The sequence below is a fragment of the Rhinopithecus roxellana genome, chromosome 10, assembly GCF_007565055.1.
Source record: "Rhinopithecus roxellana isolate Shanxi Qingling chromosome 10, ASM756505v1, whole genome shotgun sequence".
In the NCBI taxonomy this organism is placed as follows: Eukaryota; Metazoa; Chordata; class Mammalia; order Primates; family Cercopithecidae; genus Rhinopithecus; species Rhinopithecus roxellana.
The window spans coordinates 34,402,659-34,425,072 of NC_044558.1; the positions used below are offsets into that span (position 1 = coordinate 34,402,659).

The 22,414-nt window shown below is 38.2% G+C and overlaps 1 protein-coding gene across 1 annotated transcript; it reads left to right on the forward strand.

Annotated features, from left to right (window-relative positions):
* The first annotated feature begins 20,455 nt into the window (after nt 1–20,455).
* LOC104655970 (cofilin-1) lies at nt 20,456–21,568 on the forward strand. Its single transcript, XM_010355540.2, has one exon. The coding sequence runs from the start codon at nt 20,537–20,539 to the stop codon at nt 21,035–21,037; it is 501 nt and encodes a 166-aa protein (XP_010353842.1). The 5' UTR covers nt 20,456–20,536; the 3' UTR covers nt 21,038–21,568.
* Nucleotides 21,569–22,414: the final 846 nt, after the last annotated feature.

Sequence of the window (22,414 nt, forward strand, 5' to 3'; positions counted from 1 at the left end):
TATAAAACCACTCTCTATGGCAAAACGCAAGCTAGCCACAGGGGTAGCTCGATGGGTAGAAAACGAAAGATGGAAACAATATCCAGATCCAACATCCCAAGTGTTTGGTGCTAGGTGATCTCTTCTAACCAGCCCGAGCCATTCCAGTCCTAGCAGTGTGTGCCGTAGACATTGTAAAGCAGGTACTAGCTGTCTCTACTGTTCCCAGCCTAAAATTCTGACCCACAGAATTGTAAACAAATAAATATTTCTTGTTTTAAGGTACTCTATTTGGAGTGGTTTGTTGTGTCCCAACAGATAACTGTAAGACAAATTGATACTAGAAGTGGAGTGTTGCTATAATATAAACCTAAAACATGTGACTTTGGCCTTGGGCCTGGAAAGTGTGCAACAGGCTTGCATATGGAGAGCATTTCTTATGAAAAACAAAGGCACACTCAGGGAGAAGAAAACAAAAACAAAAAGAAAATCCAGAGAGAATCATTCCATGATACAAAACTGGCACATGATAAAGGACCATTTCCTGCTCCCTGGGGCTAGATGGATTTCAGAATTGTTACAGGTCGGTTGTTGCTATGTGCCATATGTTCTCCACTTTTTAACTAGACTTGTATACTTTCATTTTCCTATTACTGTTACATCATTAAATATTGGGTGTGTGGAGGCAGAACTGCATCTAAGAATCCTCATTTGCACCTAAATCTTATTTAGATGACAAGACGCTGAGCCTGACACCATAAAGCAATATGATATTGAAGGTTTGGGGAGAAATATCATGTATTTTTTTATATGAGGGATCTGTTAATTTTTTATATTAAAAGATGGTCTATAGAAAACATTTACATTGGTTGCTAACACAAACCCTTGGCTCCCAGTATTCACTTTCTATACAGTCTCCTCTCACTGTCTCTGGAATTGCTTATGTGACTTATTTTGGCCAATGAGATATTGGAAAATCTGATGCAAGTAGACACCTGCTAGGCACATACATTGGGTTTAGTCTTCATATACTGCAATCTCTTGAAGCTCTGAGACCACCTTTCTATGAGAAAGCACAAAGTAGCTATGTGGAGAGGTCACATGGAGGTGAACTTAAGAAACCAGTCAATCACTAAAATCAAATCCTCAGATATAAAACTTCAATAAAGCTATGGAAGCCTGCTTCTTCCTTTTCAAGATACATCACTTCCAGCGTTCTCTGCCCAAATTTCTGACTACAGAATCAGGAACCAAGTAAACTGGTGGTTATTTTAAACCACTACATTTTTGGATTGTTTGTTATAGAGCAATAGATAATTGAAACAACGGGGTATGCTGCAGGGGGTGTAAGAGTAAATATTGTTTTGCAACATATACATCAGCAAGTATCAACAGTTACCTCAGCAGTATCACATAATGAGGAGTGTCCTATACTTCAGGCTGCCTCACAGAAAGAGAGAGAGCCATCAGTTTCTCAGTTTCTTCCTTTGATATGGTCTGGCTGTGTCACCACCCAGATCTCATCTTTAATTGTGGCTCCCGTAATCTCCACATGTCATGGGAGGTACCTGTTGGGAAGTAATTAAATCACGGAGGTGGTTTTTTTTCCCATGCTGTTCTCATTATAGTGAAGATGTCTCATGAAATCTGATGATTTTGTAAAGGGCAGTTCCCTAGCCCGTACTCACTTACCTGCCACCGTGTAACACATGCCTTTGCTCCTCTTTGCCTTCTGTCATGATTGTGAAGCCTCCCCAGTCATGTGGAACTGTGAGTCCATTAAACCTCTTTGTCTTTGTAAATTACCAAGTCTTGGGCATTTCTTCACAGCACTATGAAAATGGACTAACACATCCTTTCACTGGGATAATTGGGTAACTAAGAGATAGCTTCATGACTTTGAGGTATTGGATGCACACACGCACACACATAATTGACTAACTGCTTCCATATTATATTATAAAATAATTTCAAACTCTAACATGTTAAACATAGGCTTCATATATAAATCTAGACAATCATATTATAAGCAAGTTACATAAACCTGCTTTTAGCTTTTAACTTCAGCTAGGTCTACAAGCCTAAAATAATGTAATGAAAAATCTGGCAAATAAAAGGGAGAGAATCTTGCTCCAAAGACACAGATGTAAGGAGGGGCTAAGCAAGAAAGGAAATGCTCCTACCACTAAGAGTATTCACTACATGTAAAACACCGTGTTTTATATTTGGATAATCTAAATTGTATTCAACCTTATCTCCATATGAGAACATTTTAATATGAAATCAAATAAACTGGGATTATGGAAACTCCAATTGACTTCTAAATAGTGTTCTATACTTTTACAGTTTCCTATGTTTTGAGAAAATAATCTGACAATGTTAACATTTTTCTGTTTATAAATTACTCATAAGCATCTACACATTTTAAATGATACATCTACAATAGAAAGGAGAAAAATGTTAAGCATGTTGCACTGCATATAAATTAGAAATTTTCATATAAAAATCTTAATAATTTATTCCTATATTTTGTTATATTTTCATGATCTATATTGATTGAGGAGAGGTTTTATGTTTTTGTTTGTTTGAAATGCTTGTATGACCTAATGATCAAGAACAAGAACTCTAGAGCTCAAAGTGCTTAAATTCAAATCCAGGCTCTGTTACTTCATAACTGTATGACCTTATGCTTCTGGTTTCACCATGTTAAAATGGAGACATAAATAAGAACTTCTTCAGAGCATCGATATGATAAGTAAATGAAGTAACATTTATAAAGCAATCAGATCAGTGTCAGAAACAATACAATATGCACTAAATTAGTATAGGCTGTTGGTATTTTTAGCAGTTCGGCTCCTAAATTTCTCTTCAATTTAGGTAGATTGTCCATTCAGTCTTTTGTACTCCTTTTGGAATTGCTGAAAAACTTTTTAAAAGAAAAAGAAAATTAACATTTATGGACTGCCAGGCAATTCTCTAAAAGTTTTGCTTATAGAAGTAATGTACTGATTCATTTAATGGTTACAACAACCTCAGTGAGGCAGAAATTATCATCCTCACTTTGGAGATGCAAAAACAGAGCTTCGAATGGGTTAAGTAATCTGCCCAAGATATACCCCTAGTAAATGACATAGTTGGGATTCAAGGCAAGTTCTGGAGCCCCAGAGCTTGCAATCTTAATTATATTTTGTAACTTCTAAACTGCTCTGGATTATATAACATGCATTTTATTCTGTTAAAATTGTATCCTATTAAGATTATTGCCTCCAATAGTCTATTTGTTCAACATCTTTATCTCTGCAGAAGAGACAAAGAAAGCAATCAATGGATCACAAGAGAATCAAGGAAAAGTTCAGGATGATAAGGGAATTAGGAGAAAGGAACACTGGGATATACAAATCATTGCAGTGAGCACCTACGCCATTTTAGGTACTGTGGGCACAGTAACGGAAAAGATTGACTCTGAGAAGTCCTCTGCCCATGTGGAATTAGCAGTCATTCCAGAAAAAGTGAGTCACACAATAAAATGATGACAAAATTCAAGAATCAGTATAAGTTAAGTGAGTACTAAGTAGACAAACTAGGGTAGTGACATGCAAGGATCAGGAGCGTGCTATTTTTGAGACTGTGTCGGAAAAAGGCTTCTGAGTCCACACTATTTGCCTTAAGACCTGAGTGGCTAAAATGGCTTGTTACAGGCAGAGGAAACAACAAAAACTGTGACTTGAGGTGAGAGGAATGATGGTCTGTTTAAGGCACAGTAACAGCAATATGAACGAGGGAGAGAGTAAGGAGATGAGGTTCTAGGAGAAGATGAAGATCAGATGACAGAGGGACTTGTGCACCAGGGTAAGGAATTTTGAGTTATTCTGATTGAAACAGAAAGCCAGGGAATAACTTTAAGTGGGAAATTGATTCAATTTGATGCATGTGAATATTTTGTGTCATTCATTTATGGTGGTCACCAAACCTGCCCTGCTGTGGCAGAAATGCATGCCAATATACGAAATTATGTTTGTTAGAGTTGGAAAAAAAGCCTTCATTAAAATATCCTTGTCTCCACCTACATAATGTGTAACATATCTGCAAAATGTTGGATTTTCAACTACCATTCAAACTTAATAGCAATAAAACTTGAACAACTGTCTTTCTTTATATATATTTTTTTCATTTAAAAATGCACATCAAACATGACTTAAACTTAATGACTTCAAAACGTAATAAGAAGTATAGTAAACGTGTAAGTTATGCCTGGGCATTTTATTAGCAAACTATCAATATTCTATGTCATTACAGAGTATTTTTTGTTTTGTTTTTAAAAATCTGCTTTTAAAGGCTGAATTAATAACTGATTGAAGTGACTAGAATAAGGATAAAACTCATAGACTCCTGAGGATTTTATTAAACCTCTACAGCACTCTATTTATATTTTAGTTTTCTTTCTCACTGCTCAGTCTGCATGTAGGAATTATTGGAACACAAAATGAAGGACTGTCCTCTGGGCATCTACAGTCTCTGCAAAGCTGCTAGAAAACTTTAATGTTTCAAAAGCAAACTGGAGTTGCTTTGGATTAGTTTTCTTGTAAAGGTCTTGCCTGAGAGGGTAGTTAGAGGTATGAAACAATGTTTCATTTTAATACCAAAGAGACACAGACGTTAAGTGACTTGCCCAAGGTCATCAATTGTCACTAAAATAATAGAGAAAAAAAATTCCACCTCTTTATATGTGTTGCTCTTTCATTCATTAGATCAGCGATTTATAGCCTCTGCCTAAAGCTGTGAAAAGCATAACCAAACCTCCTGATAAGCAACTGAAATGTTCACTTTTCAGGTGATTTTTCCCACTCGGATTTTGGCAAGCTATGCAGTGTGGTGCACTAGAAAGAACACAGTAGCTGGAATAAGTAATCCAAAGAGGAAGGTTATAATCTCAGCTACCACTTACTATCACATGGCTGCCCCCCACATTTGCAGTTGAATGTAGCCAGTTGTCTGACTTTTAGTTAGGGGAAGACTAGTGAAAGTGAAATGTGCCACTTTCAGGACTAGACTGTGAAACTTTTCCTGGGTTGCTTTCATGGTCTTTCCTTATGCACTTGGTTGACAGAGACAAACAATGGAACTTTCAAAGGTATGTGTAGATGATATAACCATTCAAAAAGTAACCAAGATAGCCATAAAGCTCCCTTCAGTTTGACAAACTTTAGACAGATTTAGATAGGCTTCTTCCTGACTGAAGCTTCCAACCTCTTTCCTTAGGGTGTTCAAAAAACTTGCAATTACTAATTCTTTCTCTACCCCTTTGAGAGCAAATTTTCTACAACCCAGGAATGTCTTTCTCAAAAACCTGAGAGCCATCCCTTTGAAATGCAATCATGAAGAAAGATAGAGTCCCTACCTCTGTGGGAATGTAGAAGTCTAACTTCAGTAAGCACAAACAGCAAATGCAAATGGGCTAATCACATTGATCACACTGACTCTAGCACTCCTTCACTCCCTCATCAGAGTGCTTACTCTTCTCTCTTTCATTTCAATGGCATTGAATTTATTATCCTTCTCTGACTGCAATAATCTTGACATGTATTGCTATGGTCTTGAATAAAGTCTTTCTTGTCAGTTTGATAGGTCCAGTGCAATCTTTGACAGAAGTAGCCCAAGTCACTATATCACCTCATGGATTTTTTTTATATTCGCTATATAGTAATACTGTTTTGGACTTGTCATAAATTAAAAAAAAAAAAATCAATTCTATTGTTTCAGTTATTAAGGAATTTGGGGTTGATCAATAGAACAATTAACTTTACCTTAATATAATCCCTACAACAAACATTTCTTTCTTTCTTTCTTTCTTTCTTTCTTTCTTTCTTTCTTTCTTTCTTTCTTTCTTTCTTTCTTTCTTTCTTTCTTTCTTTCTTTTTTTCTTTTTCTTCTTTCTTTCTTCTTTCTTTCTCTCCCCCCCCCCTTTTTTTTTTGACAAAGTCTCACTCTGTCACCTAGGCTGGAGTGCAGTGGCGCCGCCTTGGCTCACTGCAACCTCTGTCTCCTGTGTTCAAGCGATTTTCCCGCCTCAGCCTCCTGAGTAGCTGGGATTACAGGCATACACCTCCACACCTGGCTGCTTTTTGTATTTTTAGTAGAGACGGGGTTTCACCATGTTGGTCAGGTTGGTCTCGAACTCCTGACCTCATGATCCACCCACCTTGGCCTCCCAAAGTGCTGGGATTACAGGCTTGAGCCACCACACCCGGCCCCTAATTTCTTATTCATCATTGTTTCCCTATAATCTTTAAAACACAGAAGAAGGTAAGGAGAAAAAAAAAAACATTAATTGGGAGGAGTCAGGAAAGTCTTCCAAAAGGTAACATTGATATAAAAACTTCCTAAGAAGAAATTTTTCAAGAGCTAATGTCTTTAAAGAGTGATAAGCACGTAAAAAGCCAAGACCATAGAAGTAACCAGGAGATGTCACAAACTAGCTCCAAGCTGTAATTAGGTAACATAAAATCAAAGAGTTTGACTTGATGCTAGATCACTAAATATGGGCTAAATACCTGAATCTCTTTGTTACTGGTGATGAATTTTAAACTTAGCCAGGGTATAGGTTTTTATTGGACCAAGAATGATAGAAAAAAACTAAGATTCAGAACACATAGAAATCAGAGAACTGAAGAAATCCAGGAAGCTGGTGGGGAACTTTATTCAAAAAGCTGAAGAAATAGCTAGACAGAAGCATATATCAAAGTCAAGAATATAGAACCAGCAATATACTGATCACAGATATTAGCTAGAAGAATGTAGATGGTTATTGCAGTAGTAGAGGAGAAAAAAATAAGGACCTAAATGTGTGGTATTACGGTGGAGGGAAAGAATCAGATAGAAGAAATGCAATCCACAGAACTCTGTAACTGATAGACCTTGAGAGACTTTACAGAGGAAAGTCCACTGGGCCTCAGGTTAATGGCTTCTGTCCTAGGCAAATGATAGATAATGTAGTCATTCACTGAAATTGAATAAAAACAATTTTATGGACAGTTTTAATTAAAAACAACAAGATCATTTAGGATAAGGTAAATTTTGAAATCTTTATGAAGTATCCAGGTTGAAATACAAGTTTTTGAATAATTAAGAAAATGAAGGATGCACCCTGACAAGAGTTGAAGTGTTTGGCAGGTTGTTGAATTCGAAATAGGGGTGACAGAGCCCACAGTGGGTTATAAATGGAGTCATGAGTTGCAAATACGTCAATGACAGAGTAAAAGCTAAAACACTCTGACTCAGAACATGGGAAAAGACTGATGGCTGGAAGAGCTTGTCAGAGTCCACATCAATTTGTTTTAAGGGAGGAGACACCCCCCTCATATTGTCTTATGCCCAATTTCTGCCACCAAAGAAAGAAGAAGTAAAAACTAAAAGGCAGAAATGAAATTCACACGCAGACAGCTCGGCGCCACACGCTGGGCCTGGTAGTTAAAGATCGACCCCTGACCTAATTGGCTCTGTTATCTATAGATTACAGACATTGTATAGGAATGCACTGTGAAAATCCGTATCTTGTTTTGTTCTGATCTAATTACCAGTGCACGCAGCCCCCAGTCATGTACTCCCTGCTTGCTCAGTCAATCACCACCCTCTCACATGCACCCCCTTAGAGTTGTGAGCCCTTAAAAGGGACAGGAATTGCTCACTCAGGGGCTCAGCTCTTGAGACAGAAGTCTTGCCAATGCCCCCGGCCGAATAAACCCTTTCCTTCTTTAACTCGGTGTCTGAGGAGTTTTGTCTGCCGCTCGTCCTGCTACAGTTTCAGATAAAAATAAACCAAGAACTCCATGGACGGGGTGCAATGACACCAACTTGCAGCTTAATAGAGTAAGGAAAGGAGACTTCAGATAATGTTCTGTTTACTGCCAAAATCTATCCTCAATTAAGTTAAACTTTGATTTAGCTTAAGTTTAATATATATACATATACGATATGATATGCAAGTAGGGCTTATCAGGTTATCTATTTGATTCTTGTAATTAACAGCAGGCAAAGGGCGGATTTGAGTGGCTGGTATTTTTGATTCCCTGGGAATGGAAAGTAAGAATTTAGACTTAAGGATAGTTGGCAACAAAGCACCAGCTATCTGAGTCACAAAAAGATCACCTGCAATCAATGCAAAACTTATTTTCCATACTTGAAGATGTAGTACTAGTTGGCATACGGTATACTGAGTGAGGTGCTCATGAAACAGTGCATGCTTTGCTTCTGTTAAACATGTTAAGCAATAGTGGCACTTCATTTAGATTTTTCTCACAAAGTACACTGATTTATTTTTGTGAAAATTAAAAAAATACAATTTGTTTCCCTAAATAGTCAAAAATTTAAAATTGTCTCACGGAGATTATCAATCAGCTCTATATAAAATTTTGCCTGTCTTCTTTTAGTAGGTCTATTATAGACTTCTAATTAAATAAATATGTTTGGGCTTTCCCTATTATTAAAAAGCAATTAACATCTTGATATTGAGAACTGCATGTAAACTGTTAGAATCTCAAGCATTACATCTTAGGATAATAGGGCATTTATTTGATCTTACAGAGTTGTGCATAACTTGATTAAAGTTTCTAACTGGAAAAAAGAAAAAAGGTAAGAATGTTTTAGAGACTTAATTATCAGAGTATCTCCAGTTAATAGATAACTGTGTTTTGCTGTTATTTCATTTTCTTTTGTTTTTGTAGTTATCTATTATTTTTTATTTATATGAAGATTTTAAAAAACAGAGCTAAATGTAACATGTATGCACTGGAAAATATTATTTCCTCTTGACACTACCGTGAAATATTTGGTAAGGTGTTGTTTACTTTTGGAATTATACTGTCATGAACTCAAGTGAATATCATGATGTCATTTTATTAAAGAACAATGTACTTACATCTTAGCTAATAAATTTTTTAATATGGCTATTGTTAGGCATCAAATAAAACTTATTGGCATCAGGATGATGTTTAGAGTTCGACTTCTAAACACAACTAAATTAGCTTCAAATTCAATTTTTGTCCCTTACTGGTATGTAACCTTGGTCAGACTATTAAATTCCCAAAGCCTCAGTTTATTCTTCTTTAAAATTAATAGAATAATATTACCAATCACACCCAACTTATGTGGGCTTTTTATTTAATATATAAAATGCTTTTAAAGTGCATATTATTTTTTAATAAATAATTACAACTTTTTACCAGAACATAACAAGGCAGGAGTGAGGGGAGGTGGCACATATTAAACTATCATGGAGAATATTTTAAACATCACACAAAATTATTTTATTTATCCTAAATAATAAGGTCTTATGTATAACATACACTATTGACTGATTCATGACCACAGAATTTGGTTGTTAATCATGAAGTTCTGCTCACATTGTGCATGTGAGTAACGCTCTATTCCATGTTTTACTCTGCTGTGCGTTTCTTTGTAAGTAACATAGTAAGCATCCACTTTACTGTGATTTCTTAATGTGTAGTTCATGAATTCCAAAAAGAGAAATAGATTCAACAATCTAATATTAGAACAGTATCCGCCATTAAAAAAAAAAAAAAAGGTGTTATTTTGGTGGCTGGGTCTGGTGACGGGGTCACTTACCCGTGGTGACACTGGAAGTGCAATACCATCAGCAGCCACCAGGGAGGATAAGTACAGCAAGTGTTAAGGTTTTTTGTTCTTTCTTTTTTGAGACGGAGTTTAGCCCTCTCACCCAGGCTGGAGTGCAGTGGCGTGATCTGGGCTCACTGCAACCTCTGCCTCCCAGGTTCAAGTGATTTTCCTGCCTCAGCCTCCTGAGTAGTTGGGACTACAGGCATGTGTCACCATGCCCAGCTAATTATCTGTATTTCTAGTAGAGATGGGGTTTCACCATGTTAGCCAGGATGGTCTTGATCTCCTGACCTCATGATCTGCCCGCCTCGGCCTCCCCAAGTGCTGAGATTATAGGCATGAGCCACCACACCCGGCTGCAAACAGATTCTTTACAGATAACTGAGTTATTTGATTTTTCTCTTTCTTCACATCTTGTAGCTTTATTGATTCAAGAAGCAACAATAATTAAATAGCAGTCATTTATATAATTGTAGCCAAGTAATATTTTGTTTGAAGCATGTAATGATCTTGAGTTTATTTAGATATAGGGTATTAGTGAGACTTTAAGAAGAGTGTGTAAATAGTAAATGTGGGAAAATGGAGTAAGAACAGGATGATGTGAAGTGTGATCAGTCAGCACATGCTGAAAGCAAAAGGAAAGTCATAATAAACAAGTGACTGTTCATGCATCGTTGGATATTTTCAAATTTGGAGTATTTCCAGCCTGGCCATATGGTAGAGAAAAAGTGTCTTCAGGAAAGAAATTCAAGCAGGCTACAGAGCAATCACTTGCTAGAGAGATTAGCATGACTAAAGGAGAGCCAAGACAATAGAAAAAAGGCCTAGAAGACATACCAAAGATCTTCAAAGCAGCCCCTACCATCACTGGACCAGAGGCCTAGGAGGAAAGAATGGTTTGGGGGGCCAGGGCTGGGATGCTGCTGCCCTGCTCAGCCTCAGGATATTGCTTCCCACATCCCAGCTCCTCTGGCTCCAGACTCAGCTCACAGCAGGTTGAAGTACAGCTACAGTTGTCACTTCAGGGGGCATAAGTCATAAGACTTATTGGCTGCCATATGGTGTTAAGCCTGCAGTTGCACAGAACACAATAGCGAAGGAAGCTTAGCAGCTTCCCCTTCGATTTCAGAGAATGTTTTGGAAAGCCTGGGAGCCCTGGCAGAGGCCTACAGCAGGGACAGAGTCCCCTCAGAAAATGTCTACTAGGAAATTGGCAAGGGGAAAAGTGGGATTGTAGCCCCCACACAGAATCCCCATAAGCGAATTGTTAAGTGGAGCTGTGGGAGCAGGGCTACCGCCCTCCAGACCCCAGAATGGTAGCATCATTGACAGCCTGCATCCTGAGCCTGGAAAAGCCATAGGCACTCAACTCCAACCCGTAAGAGCAGCCACATAGAATACACCCAAAGAAGCCACATAGATGGAGCTGCCTAAGGCCTTGGGAGCCCACCCTTCATGCCAGTGTGCCCAGGATACAAGATATGACTCTAGAATTAATTTGGAGTGTTCAGTTTTAATGATTGCCCTTCTGGGTTTCACAAATGTGTGGGGCATGTTGCCATCCCTTTTTGGCTGATTCCTCCCTTTAAGAATGGGAATATTTACCCAATGCCAGTACTAGCATTGTATCTTGAATTAGATAACTTGTTTTGATTTTACAGGCTCATAGGTGGAAGGAACATGACTTGAGTCTCAGATGAGATTTTGGACTTTTGAGCTGATGCCAAAAAAGTTGAGACTTTTGGATACTATTGAGAAAAGATGAGTGCAATATGAGAAGGATGTGATATTTTGGGGATCAGGGGGAATATGATATTGTTTGGATATGTGTCCTCTCCAAATCTCATGTTGAAATGTGGCCCCCAATGTTGGAGGTGGGCCTAGTGGGAGGTGTTATGGTCATAGGGTCAGATTCCTCTTGAATAGCTTGGTGTCCTCCCTATGGTAATGAATAAGTTCTCACTCTGGTAGTTCATGGAAGATTTGGTTTTTAAAAAGACTGTGGTACCTCTCTTCTCTCTCTCTTGCTCCCTTTCTTGCCATGTGATACACCAGCTTCCCCTTCACACCTCACCATGATCAGAAGCTTCCTGAAGCCCTCACCAGGAGTGTATGTTGGCACCACACCTTCTGAATAGCCTGCAGAAACATGAGCCAAAATAAACCCATTTTCATTCTAAACTATCTAGCCTTAGGTATAGCCTCTATAGTGACACAAATGGACTAACACGATTGCTCAGCTTTTTTTTTTTCTTTCTAAAATTAGCTGTCAAAAATGCAATGGGAGTCTCTGAAGGGACTGAGCAGCAGAGTTTGTGCCATAACAAATGAGGCAAGGAACAGAGTAAGAGAATGTTATGGGCTGAATTGTGTTCACTCAAAAATTTTTTTATATGTGGAATTCTTAACTCGCACTACCTCAGAATGTAACCATATTTAGAGATAGGTTTTTGAAGAGGTAATGAAGTTAAAGTTAGGTCTTTAGGGTATGTCCTAACTCAATATGACTTGTGGTCTTATAAAAATAAAAATTTGGACACAGACATGAGTGGACAAGGTGGAAAGACTACGTAAAGACTGGGGGAGAAGAGAGTCATCCCTAAGATAAGGAGAGAGGCATCAGAAGAAGAAATCAATAATAGTGACACCTTGATCTGGAACTTCTATCCTTCAGAATGATGGAAGTGAGAAAACAAATATTTTGTTGTTTAAGCTACTTAGTCTATGGTACTTTGTTAACGGCCTCCCTAGCTAGCTAACAGAGAGATGTCCCACTTCTTCCAAGGTCACCTTGCATCATTTCCTCCTTCCTGCCAAGGTGACACTTATGTAGTCTCCAAGTACTAGGACTTCAAGAGAGTACTTACAATATACAGACACAAACCTGATCGCCTTGGGGTTCTTATTTAAAATCATCTGTATATTACATTGGAACTCGTCTTTACTTATTCCTGATTCTTGGAAATCCTTCTGTAATAATTGTCACTATTCCTCACGGAAGGTAGAGGCAAGTGTTGGTGCAAGAAACTATGGGGGTTGACCTGTAGGCTGACATTATTAGATCAGCACATGGGTCAACACATAGGCTGACCTTCTCAGATACAATTAAGTTATTCATGAACACTAAATAATCAATCATATGTCAGCAGAATGCTTCAATCATTAATTGACATCTAAGAACTTTAATGAATCAGGATAAGTTAGTAACATTAACATCTGCTTGTTCTTCCTTTTGTTCTTTGCTTCACTGACATCCCTACTGCCTTTCATCAAAGTAGGTAGCCAGGACTTGGAAGTCCAGGGATTTGAGACAGGGTGGAAAACTTCATAAGTAGAGTAATATCGTAAATACTTCCTGTCTTTTGAAAAAAAAAAAAAAGAAAAAGGGTTGTCACTGAGGGCTAAACCAGGTCAATGAGACTGTTGACATAGTTTCAAATATGAAGTCCAAAACAAGCCTAACTATTCCCTAATTTATTCTGCCCAATTGCAGCAAGCAAGTCAGCCCAATATTGTGGGCCCTAAGCCAATGGAAAAGATTATATTAGTTGACACAGGCAGGATTTGAAGACAGAAGCAAAGAGGCAGGGGAAATTGATTATGAAATTGAGCCAAAATAAACCTATTTTCTTTATAAACTATCTAGCCTTAGGTATTCCTCTATAGAAGCAAAGAGGCAGGGGAAAATTGATTATGAAATTGAAGATTGCATTCAAAGTTCCATCAGCAATGGACACCAAGCACTGCTCTATGCTGGAATTGGGGAATATAATCTTTTTAGAGATGGTTATGTAACATATCCCGAAAAGTGCTATCTGTTACAGACAGAAAAATTATTCCAAAGTCTTGAACAGAAAGATTAATTATTGTCTTACATGACTGAAAAATTCAGAAGTTATTTGATCAGCAGTTGAAATAATGTTCTAGGATTTAGTTTCCTATTCTCTATCACTGAGCTTTACTAAACTTAATATCAGTGCTATTCTCCAGTAAGTTCTCCCCTCTTGGTTTAAAAACAGCTTAAGCAGTTCAAAACGATACATGCTCTAAGTTTCATAGTTTTTAAGAAAGTGTGAGATTATCCTATCCAAGACCACCTCCACCATAAAGTTTCATTCATCTTATTGGCCCTGAATGGGTCATATGTTCATGAATCCATCACTACAGCCAGGGCAATATGCTGTGCTGATTAGCCAGATCTAGGTAATATATACTTTTGTGTCTTCACAGGAAAATCAGCTTTATCCAAAGCACATGGAATGAAACTGAAAGATATGGCAGTTTTCAGGAATAAAATGTACCCCATAAATATATATACACCTACTGAGTACATACAGAAATTTTTTAAAAAATTAAACGGAGAAAGAATAAATGGGTCCTGGGTGCAAAAAGTATATACATATATATATATTTTGAGACAGAGTCTCACTCTGTTGCTGGGGCAGGAGTGCAGGAGTCGGCTCACTGCAACTTCCACCTCCTAGTTTCGAGTGATTCTCATGCCTCAGCCTCCCCAGTAGCTGAGATTACAAAGGGTACACCACCACACTGGCTAATTTTTGTATTTTTAGTAGAGAATGGGTTTCACCACGTTGTCCAGGCTGGTCTCCAACTCCTGAACTTAAGAGATCCACCCGCCTTGGCCTTCCAAAGTGCTGAGATTACAGGCATGAGCCACAGTGCCTGGCCCTGGGTGCAGAAATTTTTCTCTCACATGCAACATAAAAGGACAGGTGCACTAGACATCAAAGGAACACTTCAGGCTTAGACCAAAAAAAGACACCTCTGATAATCAGTAATCAGGATATTACAAGTTATTATCTCATTTCAGGGGTAGCATCTAGATCTCCTGATTTTGAGTTAAACTAGAAGTAGAAGAATACCCCAATAATTTCTCAATGGATGAAATATCATCCACCATAGGAGATGGGCAACTCTGAGACAAAACAAATTTGATTTAATGGCATACACGGAGTGATATTTGTTTTATGCTTGTACTTGTGAAGTAAAATTAGTATCTCTTCATAAGTATCTCGGACTTGCTTAGGAAGTGCTGACTCAAGCTTGCAAGGTTAAATGCTATCCCTGCATAGCATTTATGCAGGAAGCATGGAGAGTCATCAGAGAAATACCAATATTTGAAGACAATGTACAACTTGGGATAATGTTCAAAATGACATATTCAAAAATTAATAAATATACAAAGCTATAGCCATTCAATAACCATTTACTGGAAACTATCTTAAAACTATAGCTGTGACTCTACAGGATCATCACATGAATTTAGGAAAAGTGAATAAGGTGGAATGGAGGGAGTATTTTGCTTAATCATAAAGCCTCTTTTTTTTTTTTTTTTTTTTGAGGCGGAGTCTCGCTCTGTCGCCTGGACTGGAGTGCAGTGGCCAGATCTCAGCTCACTGCAAGCTCCGCCTCCCGGGTTTACGCCATTCTCCTGCCTCAGCCTCCCGAGTAGCTGGGACTACAGGCGCCCGCCACCTCGCCCAGCTAGTTTTTGTATTTTTAGTAGAGACGGGGTTTCACCGTGTTAGCCAGGATGGTCTGGATCTCCTGACCTCGTGATCCGCCCGTCTCGACCTCCCAAAGTGCTGGGATTACAGGCTTGAGCCACCGCGCCCGGCCATAAAGCCTCTTTAAAAGAAAAAAAATCAAAGAAAACAAAATCCTTGATCATATAATAATAGGTTATTTTTATACCAATCCCATTTAACTTTATTTAATGGAAGTATTAAAAATATACGTCTGTACTTTAGGGAGACTCTTTTGTTATTGGCAGTAGGGTTGTGTTTAATGTAAAAGATAATTATAGACCATAAATATAATTCCCACTGTAAATATGTGTGGAATAATTGAAGTCCTAGAATCTCATATTTTTGTCCACACACTCCAACTGAATAAATAACGAAGCAACATGACCTCCAGGGATAACAGATAGGCCCAACTTTTGACAATGTGATTCCTACATCTGCTCAAAGCTAAAACATCTTTAAACTTGATGAGGAATAAAATGAGAATTCTGTTGCACAATATGAAATAAGACTCGTTCATATAAATTAATCATGAAAATCATGAACCTAGAGCATTAATTTGTAACAACTTGAGCTACATATAATTATACAGACATGTATTCTAAGTAGGTAAAGCGGAAGCAATTTTATAACATAGCAGTTCATTTTCCCAAGATGGTACAGCATTGGTGGTTAATTAATTTGCTCTTTTAGTTCACAAGAATATTTGAAAGTGAATTTATTTTAGTAACTTGGTTACTTTAATATTTTTGCCCAGGAGATATCTTCCATGCCAAAAGTTAATATCTTCAAAAGTCTAAGAAATTGTCTTAATTTGATTACCTGAATGACTGTGGCTTTGAAATAAATTGCTCTCTAAAAAAATTTATTGTATTAATTATTAAATTATATAGTTTTCTTTTTCCTCCTAGCACTTAATTCATTTATTTAAATGCTTTCAATTATCCATAACATTTTTAGCCAATAAATAATAAAAAGTCAAAAGAAATTAAAAGTTGAGATTTTACATATAGCTTTCATTACACCTCAATACACTGAGATAAACTGCTGAACATTTATGTATTTATTTATTTCATGGCAAGACACCAAATTTTCCCTTTTCTTTAAGTTGTTATAGTTAGCTGGAAATCTTTTCATTTTAGTCTTAAATTGAATCAACAGGGGGCAAGTATGACTGCAGTTCAGAATATATCATAGAATGATTTTCCACTATAACTTTCCTGTAGGAACACTCCTCTACCAGACAAGTATTTTAGCTGCTTTCCATCAGATCATCTGTATTCAGTTATAGAATGCATAACTACTTTGATTCTGGTTTTATTTTTTATTAGATTATATGTAGAAATGAATATTCTGGGTACATTTAAAAAACAAGTATAGATAAATCAAATAGAGAAGAGAAAGGGGTTCCTTTTTATCTCATCTGAACAAACTTATAAGTGCAATAAAAACTGTTGAGTGTTATTACTTAAATTATGTAAGCCAAATTAACCAATCAGCTTTCTTAATTCTCTTCTATCTCTTGACTTTACGTGTCCGGGGGAAATTGTATCCAACAGTGAATGAGAATATAGATTCTTTTGTCATATTATCTGAGTCCTAATGTTTATTTGCTAACTATGCTACCACATAGTCAGAAATTATATGGCACAAGTGACAAAATGCAACTCATATTATCTTGTCGGAAAAGACAGAAAATCTATTGACTTCTATAACTGCATTATAAAAAGATACATTTGGACATCACTGTATCCAGGGTCACAAACAAGCCACCAGCATTCTCTTGCTCCATCAGCCAGCTTTTCTTCTTCCTATATTGTTTTTATTATCTGACAATTTGATCACTCATGGTACTAAAGATGGTCACTGGCTGCTCCAGGACCATACCATTCTTACAACTCAGGCAAAAATATTTCTTGATAGTAACTCTTATTGGCTTGAATTTTGTTATATGTTCTTCCTTGAACACGTAGTTAGAGAAAGGGAAATGCTGATTCACTATAGTCAAATGAAGGGAAATAATATGTGGCATAACCCCAAATACCAGATTGACAACCCTAGGAGGTTAAAGGGACAGTTCTCAAAAGGACCATATTTTGGACTGATACAAAGACATAGATGCCTTTATGATAATATTGAGAAAGTTATTTATGTTAACAGTTGACTCTCTCTTCTGTATATGTAAAGGGAATAACACTATAACTTCTATAATGCTAAAGAGAATGAGAGTTATCAGTAGCTAAGAGACTTCCTAAAAAGATTCTGAGAAATAAAAAGGAAAATAACCCTAATGGTGTTTAATAGAAGGAATGAAATCACAAGCAAAGAAAGTATAGGAATTAACCCTGAGCTTGAAATTGTCATAGAATTAGAAGAAGAAATAAAGCATTAAGGAGGTGAATTGGCAGCATGTCTGAAAACAAGTGGTATCCTCGTGTCTTCTTATTCCTTTTCCACGTATTCTGTGATTTCGCTCCCTGGGTACAAGTAGCTGAGTGTTTACCCTCAGTCAAAAAGAACAGAGTATTCTTTAAAGAAATGGAACAAACTACTTGGGAAGCAAATTAGAGCAGGATATTCACACCTCACTATAGAGCCTCCTCAGTCTAGTATTTATTTGGTCTATGACACATTAAGGGCTAGCTCTGTACTGGATAACTTAGAGTGAAGCCTGCAAGAAGATCAGCACTCAGCACTTAATATTCATTGTCCTCACAGGATTGTCCTCACAGGCAACTTCAATTTTTTTTTTTTTTTTTTTTTTTTTTTTGGTGACAGTGTTTCGCTCTTGTTGCCCTGGCTGGAGTGCAATGGCAAGATCTCGGCTCACCGCAACCTCTGCCTCCCGGGTTCAAGCAATTCTCCTTCCTCAGCCTTCCAAGTAACTGGGATTACAGGCATGCAACACCACACCCAGCTAATTTTGTGTTTTTAGTTGAGACAGTGTTTCTCCATGTTGGTCAGGCTGGTCTTGAACTCCAGACCTCAGGTGATTTGCCCACCTCAGCCTTACAAGCCTCAATCTTGAAGAGGAATGAACTCTATAGAAAATAGAATGACATGTACACATCTGTAAAAACAACTCATGCAACCACCAAAAATTACCAACTCAAGTTTTTCTAAAACATGATGAAAGTATTAAAGTTTACTAGACATACGAAAAAAAAGCAAGAGAGAACGAAAATAATATTACAATTCATCCTATACATAATAGACAACTCAGGCAACAGAAATAACTTCTTAAAATCAAGCATCCTCAATGATATTCAGGCCAAATTACTTTGCTCCTATAAAACAGAAGCAGGGTGTTATTTTAAAGCAATAATTCAGGAATAAGAAATTCCAAAGAGAGACAGATGCAATGGGGAAAACTATCAAAAATGATCGAAGAAGATATCCTGGACTTAAGAACATCACAAGTCTGAAAATTTTAAAGGTCTATACAGTGCCAAGCCAGATAAATAAAAGACATACCATTATGAAATGCCAGTATGTAAAAAAGACATAAAGGATCCTATAGATTATGAAGTAGAAAAAAAAAGAACTTAATATTGATTATAAAGAAATGAGTGTCCTTCTCAATAGAATGCCAGATGATCAAGAACACTAGAGCAATGCCTTAAAGCTCTGAGGAAAAATGATTTTGAACCAAGAATAATCTGCTCAGAAACATTACAAATTTAGAAAGAAGGGAGCAAGAAGACTTTTTCTGAGAAATGATGTATCCAGTCTCATTTTCAGGGGAGACACCAAAACAAGAAGTGGAAATAAGTGTTTACCAAAAATAAATAAATAAATAAATAGTAAATAAGCCCAGCTAGAGGAAAAAAAAATCCAAGATGATGGCATTACACTAAGTTTAGAACTTAATTTGCAAACATAATGGGGAGAGTGAGGGGATCTGTGAAGGGTAATGAACTCAGAAAGCAGCTTGCCTTTCAATTCAGGCTGCAAAGAAAGCAGGTCTCAAGAAACTTTGGCAGGAAAAACAGTTTCCTAAGTGTCAGACTCTATCTGTGAATTTTGTGTTCAAAATAGAACAGGTATTGAGTGGGAGCAAAGAATACTGTCTTAAAATATAATGGAAAAGATGATAAACAATAGATTTTGAAATTAAAAGTATATCTCATTCCCATATAAAATGAATAGCATAAAGGAAGATGGCTGGGAAGGAAGGAGAGAGGGAGAATGATAGAGAGAAAGAAAACATAAGGCAAGGAAACAGAAATTTGACCAGAAAAAGCCTAAAAATTAATGGCCCAGATATGAAACAACTAAAATGTGGCATGATTTCAATTACTATAGAATGTAAGAAAAAAAAGTCTATTTGACCTTGACTGTAAGAATATGATCTTTCAAAGAGCCATCCTAAGCTTACCAGATTTGGTCTGAAGTATCTAAAACATGTAGTCATAATAATAAACATGGAATTTATTTTGTTTTCACCTTTTAGACTTTGTTAAAACAAAAATGTAAGATTAATGTATGATTATACAAAAATACGTACAGATTATTAATGATGGCCTATAAAATAAAGGTCTACCTGCAGACATTTCGAACCCATTCATAGACAGGAGAGGTACAAAGAAGCATAAGGATCCTAACAATCCCTTTACAGCAGTGAGTCAAGAGATAATCTTAAGTGGGACAGGAAATAGAGTTTCCCATATTTTAAGTTAAATAAGCAGCAGAATGAGTTATTGGACTTTCTGCTGTCCATCCACATTACAAATCCTTTTAAGGTCTCCTTGTCTTGCTGAAGAGACCTGGGAACTATATTTTCCCAAATTTCTTTCCCCGTGTGGTTTCAGGGTAGATTTGAGCAACTCATGGGAGAAGGGAAGCCATGATTCTCCAGGGACAGCTGTGGCCTGATGCACTGGCAGATGTGAGACTCAAAGAAACTTCCTGGTGAAAGCGTGAGAACTACTCTTTTTCCTGTTAGATAGTAATGTAGTCAGTAAAAGCTTTTTAAATATGCTTGAGAATAGCAGGAGCTTCTTGAAAATGTCTTGAAAATTATTCTACTTTCTCCTTAAGGCTGAGTCTCATAGTGTCTATCTTTGTCTTACTCTCAGGAATGACTTTCTTGGGCTTGTCCCCAAATCTGCCAATGATTGTGCAAGTCCCTAATGCTATATTAAACCTTTAATCCTGGTATATGTGAAATAGCATCTGGTTTCCTGACCAAATCCTGGTTGATACAAGCTATTAAAAAATGGGGAGAGGGAGAGGAAGCGGAAGTAAGTGTGAATGCTTCACGACATTCAACAACATTTAGAATTTGCAAAACAAGAGTCCAGTCGGGTCCCGGCAGCGTCTGCAGCGCTCTTGTCTTCTGCGGCTCTCGGTGCCCGCTCCTTTTCGTTTCCGGAAACATGGCCTCCGGTGTGGCTGTCTCTGATGGTGTCATCAAGGTGTTCAACGACATGAAGGTGCGTAAGTCTTCAACGCCAGAGGAGGTGAAGAAGCGCAAGAAGGCGGTGCTCTTCTGCCTGAGTGAGGACAAGAAGAACATCATCCTGGAGGAGGGCAAGGAGATCTTGGTGGGCGATGTGGGCCAGACTGTCGACGACCCCTATGCCACCTTTGTCAAGATGCTGCCAGACAAGGACTGCCGCTATGCCCTCTATGACGCAACCTATGAGACCAAGGAGAGCAAGAAGGAGGACCTGGTGTTTATCTTCTGGGCCCCTGAGTGTGCGCCCCTTAAGAGCAAAATGATCTATGCCAGTTCCAAGGATGCCATCAAGAAGAAGCTGACAGGGATCAAGCATGAATTGCAAGCAAACTGCTACGAGGAAGTCAAGGACCGCTGCACCCTGGCGGAGAAGTTGGGGGGCAGTGCTGTCATCTCCCTGGAGGGCAAGCCTTTGTGAGCCCCTTCTGGTCCCCTGCCTGGAGCATCTGGCAGCCCCACACCTGCCCTCGGGGGTTGCAGGCTGCCCCCTTCCTGCCAGACCGGAGGGGCTGGGGGGATCCCAGCAGAGGGAGGGCAATCCCTTCACCCCAGTTGCCAAACAGACCCCCCACCCCCTGGATTTTCCTTCTCCCTCCATCCCTGACGGTTCTGGCTTTCCCAAACTGCTTTTGATCTTCTGATTCCTCTTGGGTTGAAGCAGACCAAGTTACCCCCAGGTACCCCAGTTGAGGGGGAGCCTGTATTTTTTTTTAACAACATCCCCATTCCCCACCTGGTCCTCCCCCTTCCCATGCTGCCAACTTCTAACAGCAATAGTGACTCTGTGCTTGTCTGTTTAGTTCTGTGTATAAATGGAATGTTGTGGAGATGACCCCTCCCTGTGCCGGCTGGTTCCTCTCCCTTTTCCCCTGGTCACTGCTACTCATGGAAGCAGGACCAGTAAGGGACCTTCAATTAAAAAAAAAAGACAATAAAAAAAAAAAAAAAAGAATTTGCAAAACAAGAAGTATCCATATGGGTGGGCTGGGAGTGGGGCAGCTTTGACCAAGGTAAGGGGGTACAGAAACTCTTTTGTTAGAAATCCACATGTATTTCTTATTATGTGTTTGTATTTACTCCTTTCAAGACTTGCCTTCTGTATTACCCTGTTTTTCAATATAGTAGTTTCCTATTGCTGCTGTAACAAATTACTATAAACTTAGTGGTTTGAAACAATGCACATTTATTATCTTACAGTTCTGGATGTGAGGGGGTTGCAAATGAGTCTCACTGAACTAAAATTAAGATTTCAGCAAGGCTGTGTTACTTTTTTTTTTATTATTTTTTATTTTTTCTTGAGATGGAGTTTCGCTCTTATTGCCCAGGCTGGAGTGCAATGCCACAATCTCGGCTCACCACAAACTCTGCCTCCTGGGTTCAAGCAATTCTCCTGCCTCAGCCTTCCAAGTGGGTGGGATTATAGGCATGCACCACCACACCCGGCTAATTTTGTATTTTTAGTAGAGACCGTTTTTCTCCATGTTGGTTAGGCTGGTCTCAAACTCTCTACCTCAGGTGATCCACTGGTCTCGGCCTCCCAAAGTGCTGGGATTACAGACATGAGCCACCACACTTGGCCAAGGCTGTGTTACCTCTGAAAGCTCTAGATGAGAATCACTTTCCTTGCTTTTTCCAGATTATAGAGGCTGCCTGCATTCTTCAATTTGTGGCCACTTCTGCCTTCTGAGTGGGCAGATCATCACATTCAAACTTCTTCCTCATTTTGACTCCATTCTGCCTCCCTCTTCCATTTTAAAAGACCCTTGTGATTGCACTGGGTCCATCAAGATAATTC